At 44.9% G+C, this 21,524-nt stretch overlaps 7 protein-coding genes across 7 annotated transcripts; 4 read left to right on the top strand and 3 right to left on the bottom strand.

Annotated features, from left to right (window-relative positions):
* Positions 1-122: 122 nt before the first annotated feature.
* Positions 123-2,645, top strand: V2V93DRAFT_372721 (uncharacterized protein). The gene is made up of 5 exons (XM_066910805.1): positions 123-274; positions 334-484; positions 541-1,575; positions 1,630-1,737; positions 1,797-2,645. The coding sequence occupies exons 1-5, from the start codon at positions 156-158 to the stop codon at positions 2,484-2,486; spliced, it is 2,103 nt and encodes a 700-aa protein (XP_066764771.1). The 5' UTR covers positions 123-155; the 3' UTR covers positions 2,487-2,645.
* On the bottom strand, positions 2,457-6,003 carry V2V93DRAFT_372719 (uncharacterized protein). Its single transcript, XM_066910804.1, has one exon. The coding sequence runs from the start codon at positions 5,725-5,727 to the stop codon at positions 2,689-2,691; it is 3,039 nt and encodes a 1,012-aa protein (XP_066764770.1). The 5' UTR covers positions 5,728-6,003; the 3' UTR covers positions 2,457-2,688.
* A 254-nt stretch (positions 6,004-6,257) lies between these two features.
* V2V93DRAFT_45254 (DHS-like NAD/FAD-binding domain-containing protein) lies at positions 6,258-7,717 on the bottom strand. Its single transcript, XM_066912699.1, has 3 exons — positions 7,299-7,717; positions 6,583-7,231; positions 6,258-6,526 (listed from the first exon to the last, which is right to left on the bottom strand). Exons 1-3 carry the CDS (start codon positions 7,554-7,556, stop codon positions 6,432-6,434), a joined length of 1,002 nt encoding a protein of 333 aa, XP_066764769.1. The 5' UTR covers positions 7,557-7,717; the 3' UTR covers positions 6,258-6,431.
* A 78-nt stretch (positions 7,718-7,795) lies between these two features.
* V2V93DRAFT_337404 (SWIRM domain-containing protein) lies at positions 7,796-10,292 on the top strand. Its single transcript, XM_066907749.1, has 2 exons — positions 7,796-8,741; positions 8,791-10,292. The coding sequence occupies exons 1-2, from the start codon at positions 7,842-7,844 to the stop codon at positions 10,111-10,113; spliced, it is 2,223 nt and encodes a 740-aa protein (XP_066764768.1). The 5' UTR covers positions 7,796-7,841; the 3' UTR covers positions 10,114-10,292.
* A 6,060-nt stretch (positions 10,293-16,352) lies between these two features.
* V2V93DRAFT_317499 (uncharacterized protein) lies at positions 16,353-17,087 on the top strand (the record flags this gene model as incomplete). Its single annotated transcript, XM_066907245.1, has 1 exon — positions 16,353-17,087. A coding segment is annotated over one exon (735 nt), but the record flags the coding sequence as incomplete, so codon positions are not given.
* Positions 17,088-17,438: 351 nt separating this feature from the next.
* On the top strand, positions 17,439-19,014 carry V2V93DRAFT_325980 (armadillo-type protein; the record flags this gene model as incomplete). The annotated part of the gene is made up of 3 exons (XM_066907516.1): positions 17,439-17,700; positions 17,765-17,931; positions 17,998-19,014. The coding sequence occupies 3 exons, from the start codon at positions 17,439-17,441 to the stop codon at positions 19,012-19,014; spliced, it is 1,446 nt and encodes a 481-aa protein (XP_066764766.1).
* Positions 19,015-20,484: 1,470 nt separating this feature from the next.
* On the bottom strand, positions 20,485-21,191 carry V2V93DRAFT_372710 (uncharacterized protein). The gene has a single exon (XM_066910803.1). The coding sequence runs from the start codon at positions 21,171-21,173 to the stop codon at positions 20,676-20,678; it is 498 nt and encodes a 165-aa protein (XP_066764765.1). The 5' UTR covers positions 21,174-21,191; the 3' UTR covers positions 20,485-20,675.
* Between the last annotated feature and the right edge of the window lie 333 nt (positions 21,192-21,524).

Genomic DNA, 21,524 nt, shown 5'->3' with positions numbered 1-21,524 from the left:
CTCAATTTAAATGGCTACTGAGAATCTAAACCCGAACCCGAACAGTTGGACAATCACGTGATGAGTTTTGAACTGGAGTTCAGGAGCAACTAGAGCACGACAGTCCAAAGTCTAGCTTGTATATTTATATGTAAATACAATTATATACAATCAGAATGGCACCTCCGAGAAAAGGCCCAAAGCCTTTTGAAAGCGGTCTCAAGCGCATGGACAATAGACTGCGTCAGACATCGTTTGTGCAAGCAATTGCTATCAATCAAAAGAATTACTACACGTATGTACTCTTCTCTTTTTGAGTTGTCAAGTATGTTTGATTTACAACTGCACGTATAGAGAATATCTCAAACGCGATGATCAGGCGATGATATTGCGGCAACTAGCCGAAGATCTAGCTAAAGCCAAAGAACAACAAAAAGATGCGGATCCGAAGCCAGTCGACGATGACATGGACGTCGACGGCAAGGAAGATGAAGATAGTGAAGAGGTATCTTTTTGCTGCTATATGTTTGTTTCTAGCGATAGTTGTTGATAGTGTAACAGGAGGCATACGGCTCGAAAGTGATCGTCCTACACCTCGGATCTCGCAATACCCGCGTCGGTCTTGCGTCAGATACATTCCCGCACACAGTCCCAACAGTGATTGCACATCGTCTTGCTACAACTGACGATTCTGATACTGTCACTCCGTTCATACCAGCTACCGATCCCAGCTTTCTCGAGTATCAACAGACCATCACGCAGGATTTTAAAGAACGCATGCGATTTTATAAGCGTCGTGTTGCAAGCAATTCTCGCGACTCAGTATTATCTTATAATAAACGCACCACACCAGAAGAAATACCAGATCACAATGATCCGAATCGAATTGAATGGACGATCCCTACTGAATCTGACGCATATTTTGTGGGTGAAAAAGCGCTAAAGCTATCTCCTTGGTCTACGCCGCGGTATAAGCTGTTTTGGCCAATAAAACATGGCGTTTTTAATGAAGGGGCTTATAAATCGAAGCGACAGCTCTTAGGAGATTTGTCAATTATCATTGAAAGTGCGATAAACATTGAAATGGGAATATCTAAGCGTGAATTATCATCATATGCAGTTGTCCTCACGATTCCGGATCTCTTTGACAAAATTCAAATTTCAGAATTGATCTCTCTTTTATTCAACGAATTACAATTTGGCAAAGTCAGTATCATTCAAGAATCTGTAGCAGCCACTTTTGGTGCAGGTATCTCGTCGGCCTGCGTAGTCGACATCGGCGCGCAAAAGACCTCAATTTCTTGCGTGGATGACGGTATGTGCGTTGTTGATTCGCGAGTTAATTTACCGTATGGAGGAGATGATATTACTCTCGTATTAGGCAAATTACTTGAAATATCACAGTTTCCTTATCGAGAATTGAATCTTGCCTATCAGCATGATTGGGTGCTGATGGAGGATATTAAAGCAAAGTTTGCAACTGCTAATGATGCTGAGATTGCTGTGCAGCTGTATAGTTTTTATCAGAGAACTCCAGGACAGCCGGCGAGGAAGTATTCGTTCAAGACGTTCGACGAAGTGATGCTGGCGCCCATGGTATGTTTTTTTTCTATTTTGTTTGCAGAGTCTGTCTGAGACTAATTTGTGGAGTCATATTTTTTTCCCGACATATTTGAGAATCAGAACAAGCTTAAAGGACGACATACTCTATTTGAACGATCAACAGATATTTATGATGGCACCTGTAACGACCCATACGTATGCTCTCTACTTTTGTTCGCTGTTCATCATAATTGTTCTCTACTAACAAATTCTAGTCTGAGGCACAAGTCATGCTGTACTCTCAATATTCACCGGAAGCAGACAGGTCAATGCTCCTGCAACAACAGCAATCGTCCTCAGTATCCACACCTCGGCCAACAACTAAATCAGCCAGCATATCTCAACTTCAGGAAGAGAATACACCAACATCTTCAGTTGCAGGAACACCTGCTCCAGAAACTGCACCCCCTGCAACTACTTCCGCCGCGCAGGCCGCCATTCTGACCGCAACAGGCGTTGCGGGGATAGCTGGTGGAAATGCAGCTACTCGTGCAGCGGCAGGTCCGTCAGCACAAGCTCTTTCTCTATCTCTGATGAACACACAAGCCGTCACTTCGGCGCCGCTCGACCATGCCATCATTGAAAGTATCTCGCAATTCAGTAAAGCAGATGAAGCGCGTGGTCGCAAGATGTTTGAAAATATAATTATCGTAGGTGGCGGCGCGTCGAATATCCCGTCATTTAATAGACTTTTAGAAGATCGGATCGCAATGTGGAAAGGTTGGAGTACTGGATCGGTGTGGGTTATGCCTACGCCTAGAGAGATGGATCCGATGTTGCTAGCCTGGAAGGGAGCTTCTGTGTTTGTGAAGCTGAAAATTGCGAATGAGGTTTGGATATCAAGTCGGGATTGGGATTTACTGGGAAGCAGGTGTTTGCAGTATAAGTGTTTATTTTTGTACTAGTTTTTTTCCTTTGGTATGATTAGCACGCTGAATCTTTTCGAAAAATGGGATATTTCTTATATACAATTAGTACGAGGGATTCTAAATATTTACAAACACAATCCACAAGATATGCACGCTAAAGATATCAACAACAATACAAAACAAACACAAAAATGCATCAAAAATGTACACAAGATCAAGCAATTACATCTAACAAAAGTTACAAAACTAACTTATCCAATTCATCTGACTCCTCCTCATCTGATCTTCTCCTCGCAACAGCAGTAAATCTCGTGTTGAAGCTCTCAACAACCCGATTACCACTGCTATTGATAGAATTTTCGACCTTCTTTTGTAAATCTGGAGTAATGAGCGGATCATTTTCATTGATGATGAACTCATTTGGATCATAATGAAACTCCCCTTCATTTTCCATCTTTGTAATTCGCGACTGTGACTCGCTATTGCTTAAATCGCCGGACTTGATTAATTCACGCATATTTATCGTATATTGCTTATCAATTTTCTTCAGCGTTAGATCTTCATCTTGCTCCAATATTTCCAGTCCCTGACTTTTTATCAATGTATCGTCAATAATGTCATTCTCGGCTTGACTTCTCATCGGTGTTTCCTCATTAGCGTATTTCTGTCGGAACTTGAATTCTTCTAGATCAGTCTTGAACAGTGTTTTTATATGCCGGGGAGCCAACCCCATTGTTTCGAGTGTGATTAAGGCCCAGTTATATGTCCGTGCATCACCAGAAAATAAAGCGAATGTAGCCACACATTGAACGGCAAGTAATGAAGGTTTCGTATAATCAAATATCGATTCGTCGAATCTGTCTGCGGTAAGAGAATCTTCCGAACTATTATCTGTCATGTTTTCTGTCGAGAAATCAGATTCAGAAGATCTTGGTCGACGTCGATATCCTTTACTTCTACCTTCGTTTCTAGGTAAGAATAGCTTGGGGTCGATACCAGAAGATTTCAAATCAAACTCAACAGGCTCATCGTTCATATCAAGAATCTCTGTAATTGTTCTCAGATACCTAATCTTTGAAATATTTGCAGATTTCTTACTCTCTGCAGAATTCCGTCGCGATTTCAGAGATTCAACATCAACTGTCTGTTTAATCCGTTTCTGTAATACACGACGCGCAGTAGCGGATCCGAAATTCTTTGAAACGTAAATGAGCAAACCAGCAAGATAATAATCTCCGCGTTGGCGACGAATTTTATTTGTACCCTCGCTAGCAATCGCAAATTCCTTTTGGTTCAAACTTTTGTGTAAAAGTGTTGACCAGGCAAATTCTCTGTGTGTGGACGATTTAGACTTGCCGACTTCATCATAGGCAGCGATCAATCCCTCAGAATCAATCATGTCTTCGATAAGCAAACTATACTCCGCAGGCGAAATACTCTTATCGTCTTGAGAAATCATTGACATCACAGCTTCCCGACCACTAGCATCATGAAATCTGACACTCAAAAACAATAATTCACGCAATATTACACGAGAATAAGGTGGTGTAACAAGCTTCATCATCTGCTTGGCCAACACGAAATTATTTGTACGAGCAGCGAAATTTAGTAGCACTGCTTGTATATGCTCATTCGTCACCAGCGCACGATTGAATTGCAACACGATTTCCTGCGCACGAGAATACAACCGTCGTTTTGACAATGCTCTAACAACTTGGGCGATGACTTCTGCAGGTGCCATATTGATTGTAAATCCCGGACGAGAAATCATATTCTCTAATTGAGAAGCTGCTTCGAGTAAATTACCCACTTTCAAAAGGCGTTGGATAACGTCAGTGTAGAAAGTTGTCGGCACCATTGCCGATTCCTGCTGTTGTTGCTCTTGCTTTGAGATTAATTCAAGAATCGAGATTGGTTCTGTGAATGTTGCGAGATCTGTACTCGTTCGAAGACTATCATTCTCGCGGTCGGTGATTTGCAACGCCTTCTCCATGATGCTAAACTGCTGCTCACGAGTCAAAAATTGATTTTCCTTTATCATTTCGTTCCATAGTAACGCGACGGCACGCAGTCTCTCTACTGATTGATCGTAGTTCATAGACACGAGCAGCTGATCAATAGCCGAGCGAATCACCACAGTCGGCAGCAAATAATTAGCCTGCACACCATCCGAAAGGAGTCTCCCTCCATCGCGTAACAATCGTACAATCATAGCTGTAGCAATTACTTCTTCGTTACAGGCCAACGCGAGCTGAACTGATAAGATTGCCAACGCCTTGCGCGCTCGATCTGGATATCCACGGGAATCAGCGTCAAATATTTCAGCCAACACCCAGCTAACAGGATCTTTCTCTGCCTGATGATTCGGTGGACTCAATTTGCGGCACACATCAGCTAAAGGTGACTTGCTCGCAATATTATGAAATTGAGTAATTAGCTCAGGCACCGGTGCGGAGAAAAAGAGCGTGATTAGTCCTTCAAACACAAATGGTGCAACACCAGGTCGTGAAAACGCAGAACACAGACAAAACATCAAACGTCGCTCAGGTCGCCCTATTTCTCGCTGGCGTAACTCTTTGAGTAAATTGTATGATTTTTGATTATTCCTGGCTCTTTGTAGAATCGGCAGAATGCGACATTCGACAATTCTTGGCTCAGGATAGCGCGGTAACGTATTCAATTCATGAATTAAATTTTCAACAAAAAAAGAGAGCGGAAGATTAGCTGTCTCACTCATATGATCGGGGGGCTGCCATGGCGTGTAATAAAATTTCGCAGCTGAGCGCTCACGGTCGATAGAAACTTGAGGCTGGAAAACGCCGTCATCTGGCGGTACCCAGGCGTAGTTATGCGCAAATCTGATGTCTCGGAACGGTACTGGTCCTGGTTGCTCTTCAACAGTGCGTGTGCTTACTGCCGGCATCTTTGTGGACTTCTCTAGTCTTCGACGCATTTTAGTTTGTGAACGTATATCTGCGACCGTATCTCCATTATCCAACGAATCCAAATAATCTGATAAGGATATAGACGATAAACTTCTCTCGCAAGATTCATCGGCTGAACTTTTTAATTTTCGAGATACCGACAAATGAAATCGCCGACAGACCGTAAGCCGCCGTCCTCGCCCTTGTAGACCGACAACAGCCACACCTGCCGGCAACGTCGAAGATGACACAGAATACCCATTGTACGGAAACCTTCCAGTAAAAATGCACGACTCGCGCAAGGCCGTCCGGCTCCACTGCCGAATCAGCTTGCATGTTAACGCCGGACGCATTTTTTTTTCGTTTCCCGTATTGCGTGCAGATATGGCTGCAGTCAGCCGTCGATTGAATACTCAACCGCAAAACTAACTTCTGCTTGCTTTATCTGAGTGGGTGAACTGAGAACATAATCTTGTCGAGTAGAAATGTCGGTGGTTGCTTTTTGTTATTACTATTTGAGGATAACGCAAGTGCTCATACATGTCTAGAACGCAGTGTTAGTAGCCTGTATTCAATTTCCAGAGTACCTTTAGAGATATTACAGACATTCGCAATTGATCGTATCTGTGCAGTATATTCGTCTTTTTGTGAGGAGACGGACAAGTCGACGAAATTCGCAAGACTAAGATATCCTCTATAATTATTCTTCAAATCAACTGGCTATTGAGAGCTGTTGCGCCGCTGAAGAAATCAGGTGAGCCTTAGAAGTATAGGTTTTATAAATAAATAGTATCAGTATGCAAATATAAATGCTGAACAGCGATAAGATGCTTGACAAAGTTGAATAATATTGATTTCAAGGCAGTTTTAGTTTCAAAAAAAAGCTGGTCCCAACTAAATCTCGGAAGAAGCAGTTGTTATACAGAGGACATGTTAAAGTTTAGATTTACGATTTAAAGGTGATCTTACCGTGTATATTTTAAACTTTGAAAAGTACGCGATATATCAAAAACCCTACTCTATCGCACCATTTATTTATTCAACATTATAACATGTATCAATTCTTCACTTTCTCGGTTAATTCAGGAACTGCCTCAAAGAGGTCAGCAACCAAACCAATGTCAGCAACTTCAAAGATAGGAGCATCGGCATCTGTAAGAAATAAACTTAGTAAATGAAGCACTTTGATATATTACAAAAAAACATACCCTTGTTAATAGCAACGATAGTCTTGCTATCCTTCATTCCAGCCAAATGTTGAATAGCACCACTGATACCAACAGCCACGTACAAATCAGGAGCAACAACTTTTCCGGTCTGTCCGACCTGCAGCGAGTTGTCGGCAAATCCAGAGTCGACAGCCGCGCGACTGGCACCAACGGCAGCACCAAGAGCGTCAGCGAGCGGGTACATGACCTTATCGAAATTTTCTTTATCTTTCAAGCCACGCCCACCAGAGACAACCTTCTTTGCGCTGCCTAGATCAGGTCGCTCACTTACGGTCAGGTCCTCAGAAACAAAGGCGGCCGTCGCAGGAGCATTGGGGTCCACGGCACTTTCAATAGAAGCCTTTCCCGATCCGACAGTCGGTTCGGGAAAGGCAGAAGTGCGAACGGTGATAAGCTTAATAAAATCAGAGGATTTGACGGTGAGAATGACGTTACCGGCGTAGATTGGGCGCACAAAGGTGTCTTCCGACGTGACTTCTGTAATGTCGCTGATCTGTTGAGAGTCGAGTAAAGCAGCCGCCCGAGGAAGCACGTTCTTGCCAAATGCCGACGCGGGAGCGAAGACATGAGTAAAATCTCCAGCTTTGACATTTTCAACGATAAGCGGGGCAAAGTTCTCAGCCAGACCCTGTTGATTTCAACTGCAGGTTAGAAACAATCAAACATAGTGAACTATGAGCACGGAGGAGTCATACATGGTCGTAGGCGTGGTTAGCAGCAATAATAACCTTCGACACGCCTTCAACCTTCGAGACAGCATCTGCTGCAGTCGCAGCACTTGAGCCCGCGAGTAGAACAGTGAGAGGGCCACCGACTTTGGCGGCAGCCGAGATCACATTGTAGCTGGGAGCCGAAGCCTCGAGCACGGCAAGAGATGCCAAAGAACGCGAGAAGAAGGAAGACGCTCGGGAAAAAGCGAGCAATGGCCGAGATAGTATTCTCATGGCAGGCATTGTAGAAGATATCTGCGTTTTGCCTGAAAAAACAGATGACTTTATATTTGAGCTCGTGAGCGATGTGGATGAAAAGCCGAGATTGAAGTAATCCCGGAGACGGTTTGTCTGTTATTGCACAAACACTTTTATAGCTTGTGCAGTTGGTGCGTAAACGTGACAGTAGATACTTTTTATGCAGCGGCGCATCGCAGCCGCCTCGAAAATCCCCTCGTCACCCGCGAGTATTGTTGATATTTGTTTATTTTCTGCCTTTTCCCGTCGCGTTCCTCGCCTCTCTCAGCAATGGATCCCGACTCGCAACAGCCACTCGTCGGCGACGCAGAGCCGCCAAAGACCGAGACCTCAGAGCAGACCCCGTCTGTTGACACTCCTGCTCCGGACGCCCCCTCGGCTGCCCTCTCCTCCGCATCTCCATCGCAGCCGCCTGCCGAGCCAACTCCTGATCCCATCGGCACTCCAGCTCCCGCAGAGTCCTCTGTAGAGCGCACAGCTGAACCAGAAGAGCCAGCAGCTGAACCCATTGATTCAGCAGAGCCACCCGCAGAACCGGCTGCGGAGCCCCCAGCCCCTGCCGAGCCCGCCTCCTTAGACACAGAAATCCCAGACGCGCCAGATGCGCCATCACAACCCGAACATGTTACAGAACTCAAGACTGAAGAGCCTACATCTTCTGTACCGGTAACTGAAGAGTTCTCTGAAAAGCCGACCGAGTCTTCGGCTATGGAAGTTGATGCGCCTGTCGAAGCATCTGCTGAGCCAGAGAAAAAGCCCACTCTTGCGGCCTCAGAAGCCAACGGTGTTGTCGATACTGAGAATGACGGAATCAAAGTTACAGTTGAGGAATCAAGCCCTCAACAAAAACGCACTCTTGAAGCCGAAGCAAAGGCGTTCCTCGTTGAACAGACATACTCGGTGGTTATCCCTTCCTACGCGGCGTGGTTCGATATGAGCAAAATTAACGATATCGAGCGCAAATCTCTGCCAGAGTTTTTCAACAACCGAAACCGCTCTAAGACGCCGACTGTATACCGTGATTATAGAGATTTTATGATCAACACCTATCGATTGAATCCAACGGAGTATCTGACGGTTACCGCTTGTCGACGAAATTTGGCGGGTGATGTTTGTGCGGTCATGCGAGTTCATGCTTTTCTTGAGCAATGGGGTTTAATCAACTACCAAGTATGTTTTTATTCCGGTACTGTGTGTTTCCAATTCTAACCTGCAGTAGATCGATCCTGAGACTCGCCCATCGGCTATAGCCCCTCCCTTTACCGGTCACTTCCGTGTTATTGCCGACACGCCTCGTGGTCTGCAGCCATTCAATCCAGGTCAAGGTGCCACAGTCTCAGCCGGACAGCCCCATTCTTCTACAGAGCGTGGTATAGCAGGCCTCCCAATAAAGCCAGATCTAAATCTTGAGATTCGCAAGACATTTTACGAAAATTCTGCAGCTACGTCGCTCTCGGCTGACACTCCGAATGGAAACGCGCGAAAGACGTATAACTGCTTTACTTGCGGAAATGACTGTACTCGTGTACGTTATCATTCTGTGAAGAATAAGCAGTATGATCTTTGTGCAAACTGCTTTTTGGAGAACCGATTCCCCTCCACGTCACAGACATCCGATTTCGTTAAATTTGAAGATACGGGATATCTTTCGACTGACAGAGACCGCGAATGGACTGATCAGGAAACTCTTTTACTTCTCGAGGCCATGGAACTCTACGATGACGACTGGAACGCGATTGCAGACCATGTTGGCTCTCGTACGCGCGAGCAATGTGTCCTCAAATTTCTGCAGCTTCCAATCGAGGATCCTTACCTTGAAGCGAAGCAAGAAGAACTTGGGCCTTTACAATATAACCATATCCCACTTTCTCAAGCGGATAATCCGGTTATGTCTGTAGTGGCGTTTCTGGCGAGCATAGTTGATCCGAAAGTCGCAGCCGCGGCCGCACAAAGTGCGTTACCCGAGATGACAAATGCGATACGAAAGCAATTAGAAAAATCCACCGGCGAGGAGACGAAGGAGAATGTGGCGACTACAGAGGGAGAATCCATCGATGAGCAAGAAGGTACGGTGAAAAAAGCAGCCTCGATTGCGCTTGGAGTTGCTGCCGCCCGAGCGCATTTACTTGCCACGGACGAAGAGCGTGAGATGTCGCGTCTTGTAAACTCGCTTGTGAATATGCAGTCGCGCAAATTAGAGCTTAAGCTTGCTAAATTTACTGAGCTTGAGCAAGTTCTTGAGGCAGAGAAGCGTGAGGTTGAGCAGGCGAGACAGCAGTTGTATATTGAAAGACTTGCCTTTCAAAAGGAGATGGCCGCGCAGAAGAAGGCCGTCGCGGAACAGGCCGCAGCTGTTCAGGCCTCGCAGCAAGCAGCCGCGTATGCGCAGCAAGCGGCGTTTGCTCAGGCTCAGCAGATTAATACTACGCAGACAGTGGGCCAGTTAACGGATGTCGATAATGTCGGAGCAGGACCGCCATTCTCGGATAGTTTGTATGGAACGCAGATTCCAGATCCTGATGCTATGGAGATTGGACTGTAAACATGTTAGGGTGTGTATTTGTAAACGGATGCGATTGACTTAAATAGTTTAGTCCCCGCATCGTTGCGGCTGCTTTGACATTTAGTGATCAACAGTTAGTGTAATGTATGATAAAACATTTGTATTATTTAAATTTAGGAATTAAGTATCCTGTATACTGAAGCATTTCTATTTCTCAAGAGGGTGCTTATTTCTTTCAAAGATCCTGCCCTTCGAGCAAGGGGATTTTTAAGTTTAGTTTGTATGGACATTTGGTTTATACGAGACGATGGACGGGGTGTATCCAGAGTTTAGACGCCAAATTCCATCGAATCTGTAGCCGACTTCTATTATTCCTTCGCCAGCCATTCTATGTCAATTTTAGAATCTTTTTCTGAATAGACAAACGCAACAATGCAAAAAAAAAACTCTGAGATAGCTAGATCAAACCGATCTAAGAAAGAGTGGCTTACGATTTGTACTTGATTGCACCGCTATTTTGACATGTAGATCGATTCTGACATGTATATCGATCTGATACTTCTGTAGTACCACCATATCTGATCTTTCCTAATATTCCTTATCGTAATTAAGTTTTCTGTATTTTGTATTCAGATTTCTGTCAGTTCAGCTGGGTTTCTGAGATGGTCTATTCTCTGTCAAAACGAGATGAGATGGCTTTCATTGTCACATGTTTACTATCGTCATCACCATCATCTTGAAGAAACTGTTCAGTCAAAATTTGCTTTCTCAGTGCGTTCGTCTTGATCGATAGCGTGATACTCCTGATATCGACAATGAACAATTATAAGAAGACTCGACCGGGGATAGATGCCTGCGTCTCACTTGCAGTCTTAAGCTACATCTTGCTTTCTCTCGCGTCAACCTCAATTGGAATCATCATCATCTCTTATTCTCCGCATATCAGATACTCCCCTCGCATTGATAAGTTAATGGCGCCGTTTTGATAGATAAGTGCTACGAACTGACAGTGGCTGTTTTCGGTCACTAGCTACTATATAAACTGAATCCTCGTGTTTGCATGCTTCATTTCTTTGGGATATATACAGTACATCTTCAATATGGTCTCTCTAGATGAGAAAAATTCTTTGCATATTCGAGTCACTGAGTTTGATGTCCCGTCAGCGACAGGCCTAGGTTGCGTGCACTCCAATGATGAGCTTCACGAAAAGGAAGCGGCCTTGGTCCACACTACCTGCTTTCTTTCTTACGTTCCTCGGCAATCTTCTTGAGTTTCTTTTCCGTCTTCTGCTTGGGATTATTCTGGGTGTCTGTCGGAGGTTTTATGGTCCATGGAATATTAAAGAACAAAAATTGGCAAGAACAATGGTGAATGCAGGCTCACAATCGTCGAATTGGATGAGTATGGTTGTTGCTTTTGAACATCCAGTATTCTTAGGGTATAATGGACTGATCTTGGATCTGCATGGACGATGAGTTTTTCATGCCTATTTTTTTTGCTATGGGCTAGCCGGATTAGTGCGCAAACTGGTCGTTTTCCGTATTAGAGCTGTCTTTCCTAACGTACTGCTTACGCTTGCTTTAAGTCGTATACTTGTGGTCAAGGAGACAGGCATGTCACGGATCGACTATTTCCCGACAGAAATATTTCTATGTTGTTTCTTCTGCATAATTTCTGTACCTTTTTGTACCTTCAGTTTTATTTGAAGCACTTAGTGTTTTCAGTTGGATGATGTGGATTGTGCCAAATAAGAAATTACTGGCTATGATGACAGGGCACCTAGGTTTTGGAATGACTCCACTTCCTGTGTTTGACCGGCTTTTATCAATTACAGGTCTCCGCTTGTATATTCATTCTTTCCCTTCTTGAACAAGTTTATTGGAGTACTGCTGGCGGATTGGTTATTGTTGTTTTGTACTGGCGGAATTAACGCTGGACGAGATCTTTGCCAATGAATGTAAATATTATTTATGATTCAAGTGGTAGTGCGTATAACTTGACTCGGATCATGGATTCGGTGGACTAATTCTCGGAAGAGCTTACGAGATTTATTCAGCGCCTTATTTGTCTGCGGGAACATTTAGTCGAGACCGGTGGATTATAGTCGGTGTACAATTGCACATTTGTTTCTGTGTGTATTTTAGAGGATCGATTGCTGTGGGAGTCGCTCAAGATGATGTGGGTCTCGTTTCGTCATGTCATCCGCATTGGAGTGCTCTTCAGGACTTCGACGATCCTCATTTAAAATTGATGTCGACTTACGAGGAGGTTCCAGATTTGTGGTATATCGTGGTTTCATTGTCGGGATAGGCGCAGGTTTTGCACACTTTTTTGCGTGGCCGACTACGGTACCGATATGAACTTGCCATATTTTGCTTCAGTATCGGAATGTGATGCCTACTCTTGTCGTCTTGTCGCGCGCAGGAGCATATATGGGGTTTGGCGTATTTTCGGTAATGCTAGCAGGATACATGGATCCCGACAATGCGATTTGCAATACTGTCGTTCGCATGTGGGGATGCGATATAGAAGATCAATCAGATATTATTGGAGATCAAACGACTGCGCATTATGCCAAAATTAGGTAGCGAGCGACGTATATGGCGTGGTATCTTGCGACTCTGGTTCAGTGTTCTACGCAGAGGGATAAATTTATATGCGCGCCTCCGAGGACGGTGTACTCCGACGAAATTAGAGTAATTAATCCGAATCGGGTATTGACAGACGTATATTCGACTTTGACGAATGCATTCTGGATTGGTGTTGAGGTTGCGGTGTCGTTGGGGTTATTGAGAATAAAGTACCGGAATAGATGGAAGTGGTTTGACTGGCCGCTGATTGGATGCGGCACAATTTTCTGCGGCGCGACGTAAAATCTTGTGTATTATATACCAGGATTGTGATTGTCATGGGTCTTTATGTATCATGTCAAGAAGAGATATGTGGCGTGGTGGACAAAGTACAATTACATTTTAACCTCTGGATTATCTGCTTGAATCGCGTTTGGCTGAGTGATTATCTTCTCGGCGCTCCAGTATGTGAATTCGTAGTGGGGAAATACAGTATATGCGGCAGAAGAGGATTATGCTAGGACGGCGGCCTTGAAGGAGATTCCAGAGGATGGATTTGGATTGCCTATCGGATCATTCAATTGATATAAAAACAATAATAATGCTTACGATATATGTTAGTAATAAAATAATATAGAAATAAGCGCGTACACATTAAGGTTTTGAATGAACGCGTCATATTTCCGAATTAGTCATGCAGACCTGACACCGACGTGAGCACGCGTCAACAGCCTCACGCAACATATGAAAATACACGCGTCAATAAAGATAGAAAGAGGAATATATACGAGTGCATTTGTTTTTTTTGGTGTTTGCGGAGCGTGTGGGGTGGGGTATTGTGAAGATAGGCAGGCCTGAAGGCAAAAATTTCGGAAAGTAGTGCCCCTGCATAAGTGTTCAAACAGTCTCTGCATGGAGTTGAGATTGGGGAATGGATTGGAGGGTTTGAGAGGAGTGCGCTGGACGGAGATGAATAGAGAACTGGAAATATAAAAGGAACTGGTTAAGCCATTACAGGGAAGAGATATGGTGAGTAAAAAAATGGATGGAGGGGCTAGAGGGAGGGAGCGGAAGGCAGACTGCATCCTCCACGCTTGAATGGGTCACTTGCGGCAGTTTGGTACGGTAAGTAGTGAGCAAACAAGAGTGTATATAGTAGAATATGTGACCAGAGTATATATGTAGCAAGTAGACGGCGAATATAAGCAGGTGCAGTAGGTGTTTTAGTGTGCAGCCGAGAATGGCGGCATCGTCAGGTTGTGATTATATATACACGAGAGTAAGCAAGATGCGGTTAGGCCGAGCACCTACAGTCTGAGTCTAGTTGGATTCAAAGTAGATTGCACTTATTATCAGTACTCTGCTGCATGATTCCGGCTATTTAATGCAGGAAAAGCAGCAAGGGGAAGAGTGAGAATGCGCGGCCGGCGGGTGACGCGAATCGGAGTGGATGACGGAACGAGCGAAGGCGAGAATTGCTATCTGGTGAATTTAGTGATAAACGCATACATTGACATTAAACTACACAGAAACTGTCCGAGAGTAATAGAACATAGTATGAATCTGCCACAGTCAGCAGCAACCATCGCCATTGTCAGTCAACGCCGCCTCAGTGGATCGTCGCCTGCCGTAAACGCTGGCATCGCCTCTACTTCTACTCACTACTACTGGCCGATGTCGGCTGCAGACTACTCTTTACTAGTAGCCAAATCCTAACAATCAGGTCTCTGACCATGCTCGGCATGCGCGGCTTGGCCGAGAAGCGAGAAGAACGCAGACGGGTGATGGTGACCGAAACAGGCAACGTAATTGATCACGTAACGCGTCGGCTATGCAAAACCAACATTGCTGGCGGTTGTTTGCAGCCGATTATTAGATATTGGGATAATGAGCAGTATAGTATATTGGTGTAAAATTGTTTAGTCTTACGCACCTCTAGACTAGTCGAAGAATGCAGATATTATATGCATATATATATATACAAGTACAAGCTCGTGGAGAGGCTTTGTGACCTGTGAGCCTCTGCTTGGACAACTCCGCAGCTGATCACTGCTAAGCCAGCCCCCTTTTCAAGCTTGATTCGGCTCTGCTGAGGGTATTCCAGAAGTTACTGATTATTTACAGACTAGTCAAGAGGAATAGGGCGAGTGGAAGTGTGTTGGCTGTAAACTCGTTTCGCTTCATACCCCAGCCTTTCTCCTCTCCGCCATGCCTTTATATACCTATATTTATTTATTATTGCGTAGCCTATTCAATTACTCTTACCATTTAAAAACTAATTTACTCTTTTACTCTTGTTCTTTTCAACCCCAAAAATATTCGTCATTTCTCAAATCGCTCACGTTTGGGCTCTGTGAGCAGTGTGAACAGACTCCCAGCGCAAGCCTCGAAGTCGCTTTGCCGCCCGCCGCCTTGCTCACCTCAGCTTCCCGGCTCTTCCTTCCTTAACCAGCTCCCCTCCTCCTCCCCTCCCTTTCTTCCTCCTATCCTCCTCGTCCGTGGGGTCTGTACAATAGTCCGGTTTGTGTCCCGCTCTTTTTTTCTTCTCTTCTCTTCCCGTGGCTGCTTGGACCGCGCATTCTTCTTTCACGCTGCCAGAGTGTGCTCTTTTTTGCCGGCGGCCGACCGGCTAGCTTTCGGTCTGTCTCCGCTTGCTCTCCCGCCATCCGCCCGCATTATCGCGATCTCTGCAATTTTATTGCTTGATTGCACACTCTTGCGTCTTGGCTTTATTGCTGTGCAATTTGTTGAGCTAGATTTTGCGGGAAAGGTAGACAAATCCGCCATACAAATCGGACACTTTTTCTCTCTTCCTCTCATGCCGTCACTGCCACTCCTATTCTCTCTCGTTCCTTTGCTGACTCTTCATCTTCTCTCTCTCTAGGTTTTCCGTAGATTGATGGCTTTTTTGGCTCAAGCTACTACAAAATCACTGTCTTCCGCGTCTTCCAGACTTCCCCAGGCGTCTTCCTCCGAGCAGTCTCTCGACAGCTCGCGATCTTCACCTCTCCTGGCCACATCGTCCGCAGCGGTTCCTTCCCACTCCCCACTTGTCACGGCCAGCTCATCACTGACTACTCCGGTGCTGCCTGCTTCTAGTCCGCAACTCCTGCACTCCGTATCCACTCTCCCGGAATACTCTCACCAGCTGCGACTCGCTCACACCCGCACGCCCTCTAGCAGCGCTGCCCTACCGGCGTCTTCCACATCCTCTTCGCCGTTCCTGCTTTCCTCTGAATCTTCAGTTAGAGTAGGCTCTTCTCCTGCTTCCTTGCCTACTTTTCCCACATTCACGACTTCATCGTCGTCGCCACCACCGCCTCTTTCTTCGGCTTCCACGTCCTCCGTCGGCCCCTTCCGTTCCGCATCCGTGATCATGACTGATTCAGCCCCAGCGAAGAACCAATTGGGCATATACGACGGTGCTGTAAGTATTTATCTGTTGATGATAGTTGTTTTTGTGTCCTTTTTATATCTAGTTCTTGTTTTTGTCAGCACCCCCTTTTTTTTTCTTGGTCTAGTGGGATTCTGCGCTCATTTCTAAAATCTGTCTTTTGCGCTTATTCTAGCCTATCTTCTGTTTGTTGCTTTATTTGACTTGGAATCATGTTTTTCTTTTTCATTTGTGGGGCACTATGACTAATTTCTGATCATCTTACTAATCTTCTTTCTTTCAGCTTGAGCAAAAACGTCAGGAGCATGAATTGATGCGACTTGAGCACATCCGCCGCTTTGAGCACGAGATGCACCTTCTTGCTGAGCAGCAACGCAAAGACGAGCAAATGCTTTTGCAGATGGCTGCTGTTAGTTCCGCTGAGCATGACAATGGCGCAAACACTGCCACCACAATCTCGGAACCAAACACGCCGCCGGATTTTCGCGACTCGATCTCGCCTCCTGCGCTGACCTCTATGCCTGGTGACAGAATACGCTCCAACACTGTACCGGTTGGTGTCTTTGTCACGCCGAATGGACAGCAGGCAAGGTTATCTGGTCAGCAACTCATGACGCCGCCGGATGACGCTCTGCCGCGTACTAGGACGCTTACGTCAACTTCGATCGGTCCCTCGCGTCGTCTGTCGAATGACGATCCCATGTTCTATTCTTCGCGCATGACACAGGCTGATGTTGATCAATTCAGTCTTGGCCAGATAAATACCGCCAAATTTCTCTTTGGCGATGAAACTCATTCGTCAACGGCGGCATCCTCGGCTGGCTCTAACGAGCTCAAGTTTAACACCACTGACGACAAGTTCCCGATCCTTATCCGACGCAAGAGTTTTGGCCAACCGCAGCAGCAGCAGCATCAGCAGCCGTTGGCTCCCATTCAGCCGTCACAACATCAACAGAACCACCAGCCACAGCACCAAGGACAACAGCAGCGGCAATGGTCGTTTGCTAATCGTAATCGGGTTGCACATCATCAAAGCTTGTCGGGTATTCAATATGATCCTGCAGCAGATAAGCATGACGACGTCTGGCAGAAGCAGCCTTTCACTGAGTCTTCGCACTCGCGCCAGGCGTCGCAGCGCTCGGCCTCGGAATTCGACCGTCGCGAACCGCCTCTTGCGAGGTCTATGCAAGCGTCTGGTGATGCAAATACCGCATATGCATACGGTGTACCGAATAATTACAATTCGCATCAGCATGGATACTCGTATCCGCCTCACCCGCCTCCTATTCACAACAATGCCCACGCACTTGAAAATATGTACCCTGCTACTGCTGCTCCGCAACTGCCTCATCAGTCTCACTCGCATGCTACGCCGTCGCCTCAGCATCAACCGCACATGATGCACCGCGCGCAGTCGTCTACGTCTTCTGTCGGTATACCTGTAGCCACGGGTGCTGCTACTGCCACGCGTCGTCAGAGCGACCAGGATGTGAATAGGTTTGCCAATGTCGCACTTGAGAGTTTGGTGAATGATATTTATTCTCTTTGCAAAGATCAGCATGGGTGTCGTTACTTGCAAAAGAAGCTTGAGGAGCGGAATCCTACTTACTTGAATATGATATTTAACGAGACGTATCCCCATGTTGTCGAGTTGATGATTGGTTAGCGTTCCTTATTTTTATGAAGAAGTTTGTAAGTGCCGCAGATGCTAATTTTGACGTATAGATCCGTTTGGAAATTATTTGTGTCAAAAGTTGTTGGAGCATGCTAGCGATGAGCAGCGAACGATTCTGGTTGAGACTGCTGCTCCGCAGCTGGTCAAGATTGCGCTAAATCAGCATGGAACGCGCGCTTTGCAAAAGATGATTGAGCATGTGTCTACTCAAGAGCAGGTGAGCATTTCTTTTCTTTTTACTATTTAATCAAATGAATGAGTGAGTGAATACTGACATGTGTAGATTCAATTGATTGTGAATGCGCTGAAGACGAATGTTGTTGAACTGATTCAGGATTTGAATGGAAACCATGTAATCCAAAAGTGCCTGAATCGCCTATCTACTAACGATGCCCAGTTTATCTTTGATGCAGTTTCTGACAATTGTGTTGCGGTCGGCACACACCGTCACGGATGTTGCGTTCTTCAGCGTTGTATTGACCATGCTTCAGACGCGCAAAAGAAGCAGCTTGTGAACGAAATTACTACTAATGCGTTCACTTTGGTACAGGATCCGTTTGGAAATTACGTTACCCAGTACGTTCTTGATTTATGCGATTCTACTTATTCGGATCCGCTTATTCGTCGGTTTGCTGGGAATGTGTGCACGCTTTCGGCCCAGAAATTCAGCTCGAACGTGATTGAAAAATGTATCCGAATTGCTGAGCCTTCCACGCGCAAAATTCTGATTGATGAATTATTGTCGTCAGTATTTCTCGAGAAGTTGCTCAGAGATTCGTATGCAAATTACGTTATACAGACGGCGTTAGATTTTGCCGACCCGGCGACGCGTGTGATGCTTGTCGATGCAATCAGACCTATCTTGCCGTCGATCAGAAACACCCCTTATGGAAGACGTATTCAGTCTAAGATCGCTGGAAGTTCGGTGACGCCTACTGCACCTGGAACTCCGACTATGAACTCAAATTCTAATCATCACCAGCAGCAGCAGCAGCCGCAGCAACCCCCACAACAGCCACAGCAGCAACAATTCCAAGGTTTTCGCGAACAGCAACTGCAACAACAGAATAACAACGCAAACGCTCTCACTAGACGTATGCAGGGACTGGATTTCCAAGATGATCGTGTACCGCGCAGTACACCTGGCGCGCACCAACGTCGCCAGACGCAGCCTGTGCACAGTAACTCATCAGTAGTGCATGAGAGGCAGTATAGCTCTGGAGCCCAATTTGGTGGCGGACGTGGAAGTAGCAGTTCTTCATCACCTGCTTTTAACGGAAATGAGTTTTATCGCGCGTGATTTAGTAGTGTTTCAACTTCTTTTTCAATCTGGAAAAATGAGCATTTCTCTATTTTTTTCCTATTCATCTGGTCGGGGTTGTATAAATCTTCATTCTTTTATTTTTTTAATCTCTTTCAATTGTGCATTATGTTATATTATATATTATTGTATTTTTTTCTTCTGATATGCTAAGGTACGCTATATCTTGTGTTTCTAGTTTTTTATTTTCCCTGTTTATGAAAGATATAGTCAAGAGTCATGATGTGATTTTGACAGGAAGTCTTGTTTTTTATCTTTGATTGTGAAATGAGCTGAAGAGAAAATTAAAGGAGTGCCACCGCTGAATAACTAATTGTGAGTGTGTACGCTTTGTGTATTTTCATTCTTGATGACCTTTGTTTTTGTTTTTGTTTTTGTTTTTGTTTTTGTTTTTTTGATAACTTTATTTACATTTGCGAATTGCATATAACCTATAGTATATTTCTTAATAAATATTTCTTATTCAAAATATAATTTTAAACTCATGAATATATGATGATAAGCTGTGGCTGTATCAGTTAAAAAAAAGATCGTTTTCAGGAGGTATATCTTTGTATGACGTCACTAAGCCGCATGCCTTGCGGCAAATGTATATTGATTTTGAAAGCATAGTTGAGTTTTGGGTGGTATTTTGGAAAAACTTATTATTCTTACGAGTTATCTTGTCAAGTAATAGTGAGATATTATGAAGATGATATTCCGGTGATCTAAAAAACATCTATTTAGCAGATTGAGTAGGCTGGGCAGTGTGACTTTTGAGAATTGTTTGAATGTAGAGTTATAAGTGGGCGGTGATCAACTGGTTTTTTTTCTTTTTTTGTGATGATAAGTAGCAGCTTCGAATCAGTATGACACAGTGGAAACTAGATATGAATCAGTCTGAGATGATAAGAGAGTCCTTGGGTATGCTCTATTTGCTAGCTATCTGTCGTAAACAAATGCACATAATCAATCCTATTTATTCTCTTCGTATGGTTTAAAGCTAATTGGAAAATAACTGAGACTTTTGAGTCTTTTAGTACTGATACTGTCATCTTATGGTAAGTAACTTATAGAAATTTTCCTTGATTCTAACGATAATCGCGCAAGAGAAATGCTGATCAGACTTTGTGTAGACGCTTTCAACATATCTTGTTGAACATATACATACGTCACCATTTTTAAATCTGTATCATTTAAACAAATATTTATAATAAAGTTATACAGCTATGGTTTCGGCAGAAAATGGCGATCAAAATTGACAGTTAAAATTATGTTTGTACTTAATCCGTTGAATATACTTTTATAAAGCAAATTGGACAACTTCGAGAACGATGACGGAAGTTGACAAGCGAATCACATACTGAGTTATGCTTGCTGCTACATAAGGTAATCCTCCAGTACAATTTGACGGATGACGACCGATTTTACGCCTTTTTTTAGAAGCAGCAGCTACGTATGAACTATATTGCAAATTTTGCGAATGAATAATTAATAGAAACGCAATGCGTACATTTTGAAGTCAAGATCTAGTAAAGTACATTCCACACTAGCTCACACAGATCGCATCACGAATAGAAAACTATAAGCCTCAAAACACAATATAAGTCTCAACCATGATATGAGCCCCACTAAAAGGCAAATTTACAACTCGTAGCAAATTACAACTCGTAGCCAATCATGACGGCAATAAGAGTGCCGGCAAGAGTAATGTATCCGTTCAAGGCAGAGATGCCACTGAGAGCGGTGGCAGCCGAAGAGGACGAAGATCCAGAAGAGGACGAAGAGGCAGTCGACGAGGCACCAGCGCCAGATCCCGCGGCAGAGGACGAAGAGGCACCAGAGGATTCAGCAGCAGACGACTCAACGGCGCTAGAGGATTCGACAGCGGGAGAGGATTCGACTGCACTCGAAGAAGCAACAGTGCTTCCAGACTCCTCGGCGGAGGAGGAGGCGGATCCGGATTCCTCGGCGGCGGAAGACACAGCAGAAGACTCGGCAGAGCTGGTGGCGGATGCGGATCCACTGCTGGATCCACCACCGATGGCACTGCCAACGGCTGAGGTAGCACCTCCTACCACTGAGGCGGCGCCAGAGAGGATCTGGGCGGAGGCGAGGATCACAAAGGCGAGAACGGTGAGCAAAATAGTGAAACGCATGCTGAAAAAATAGGAAAAGGAGATAAGTGTTAAGATGGGGGAGAGGACAGCATGTTTATATAGACAGATATCCAGGGAACTATGCGCATTTTCTCCACGCCGGGAAGCGATCTACAGCGATGACGACAAAATGTGCGAATGGACCGAATCCACATGAGGAAGATTCACCAAAAGAAGCAGTTTAGGCTTGTGAGTCCGTGGCAAGCTATACTTGGATCCCACGCACTAGACCGAAAGCCCTCCCGGTTGCGCAAGATTAGTTAGCGACGCCGGAACCAATTGAGTTTTCAAGAGGTTGTGTGGGTGGGATCTGCCACGAGTCTCTGTGAATTCGAGGTGATCAGTGTGTTG

Source organism: Kockiozyma suomiensis (assembly GCF_038497685.1).
Source record: "Kockiozyma suomiensis strain NRRL Y-17356 unplaced genomic scaffold V2V93scaffold_10, whole genome shotgun sequence".
Lineage (NCBI taxonomy): Eukaryota > Fungi > Ascomycota > Lipomycetes > Lipomycetales > Lipomycetaceae > Kockiozyma > Kockiozyma suomiensis.
Note: the sequence above shows the minus strand (reverse complement) of the source record. Positions and strands in the feature narration are given on the sequence as shown.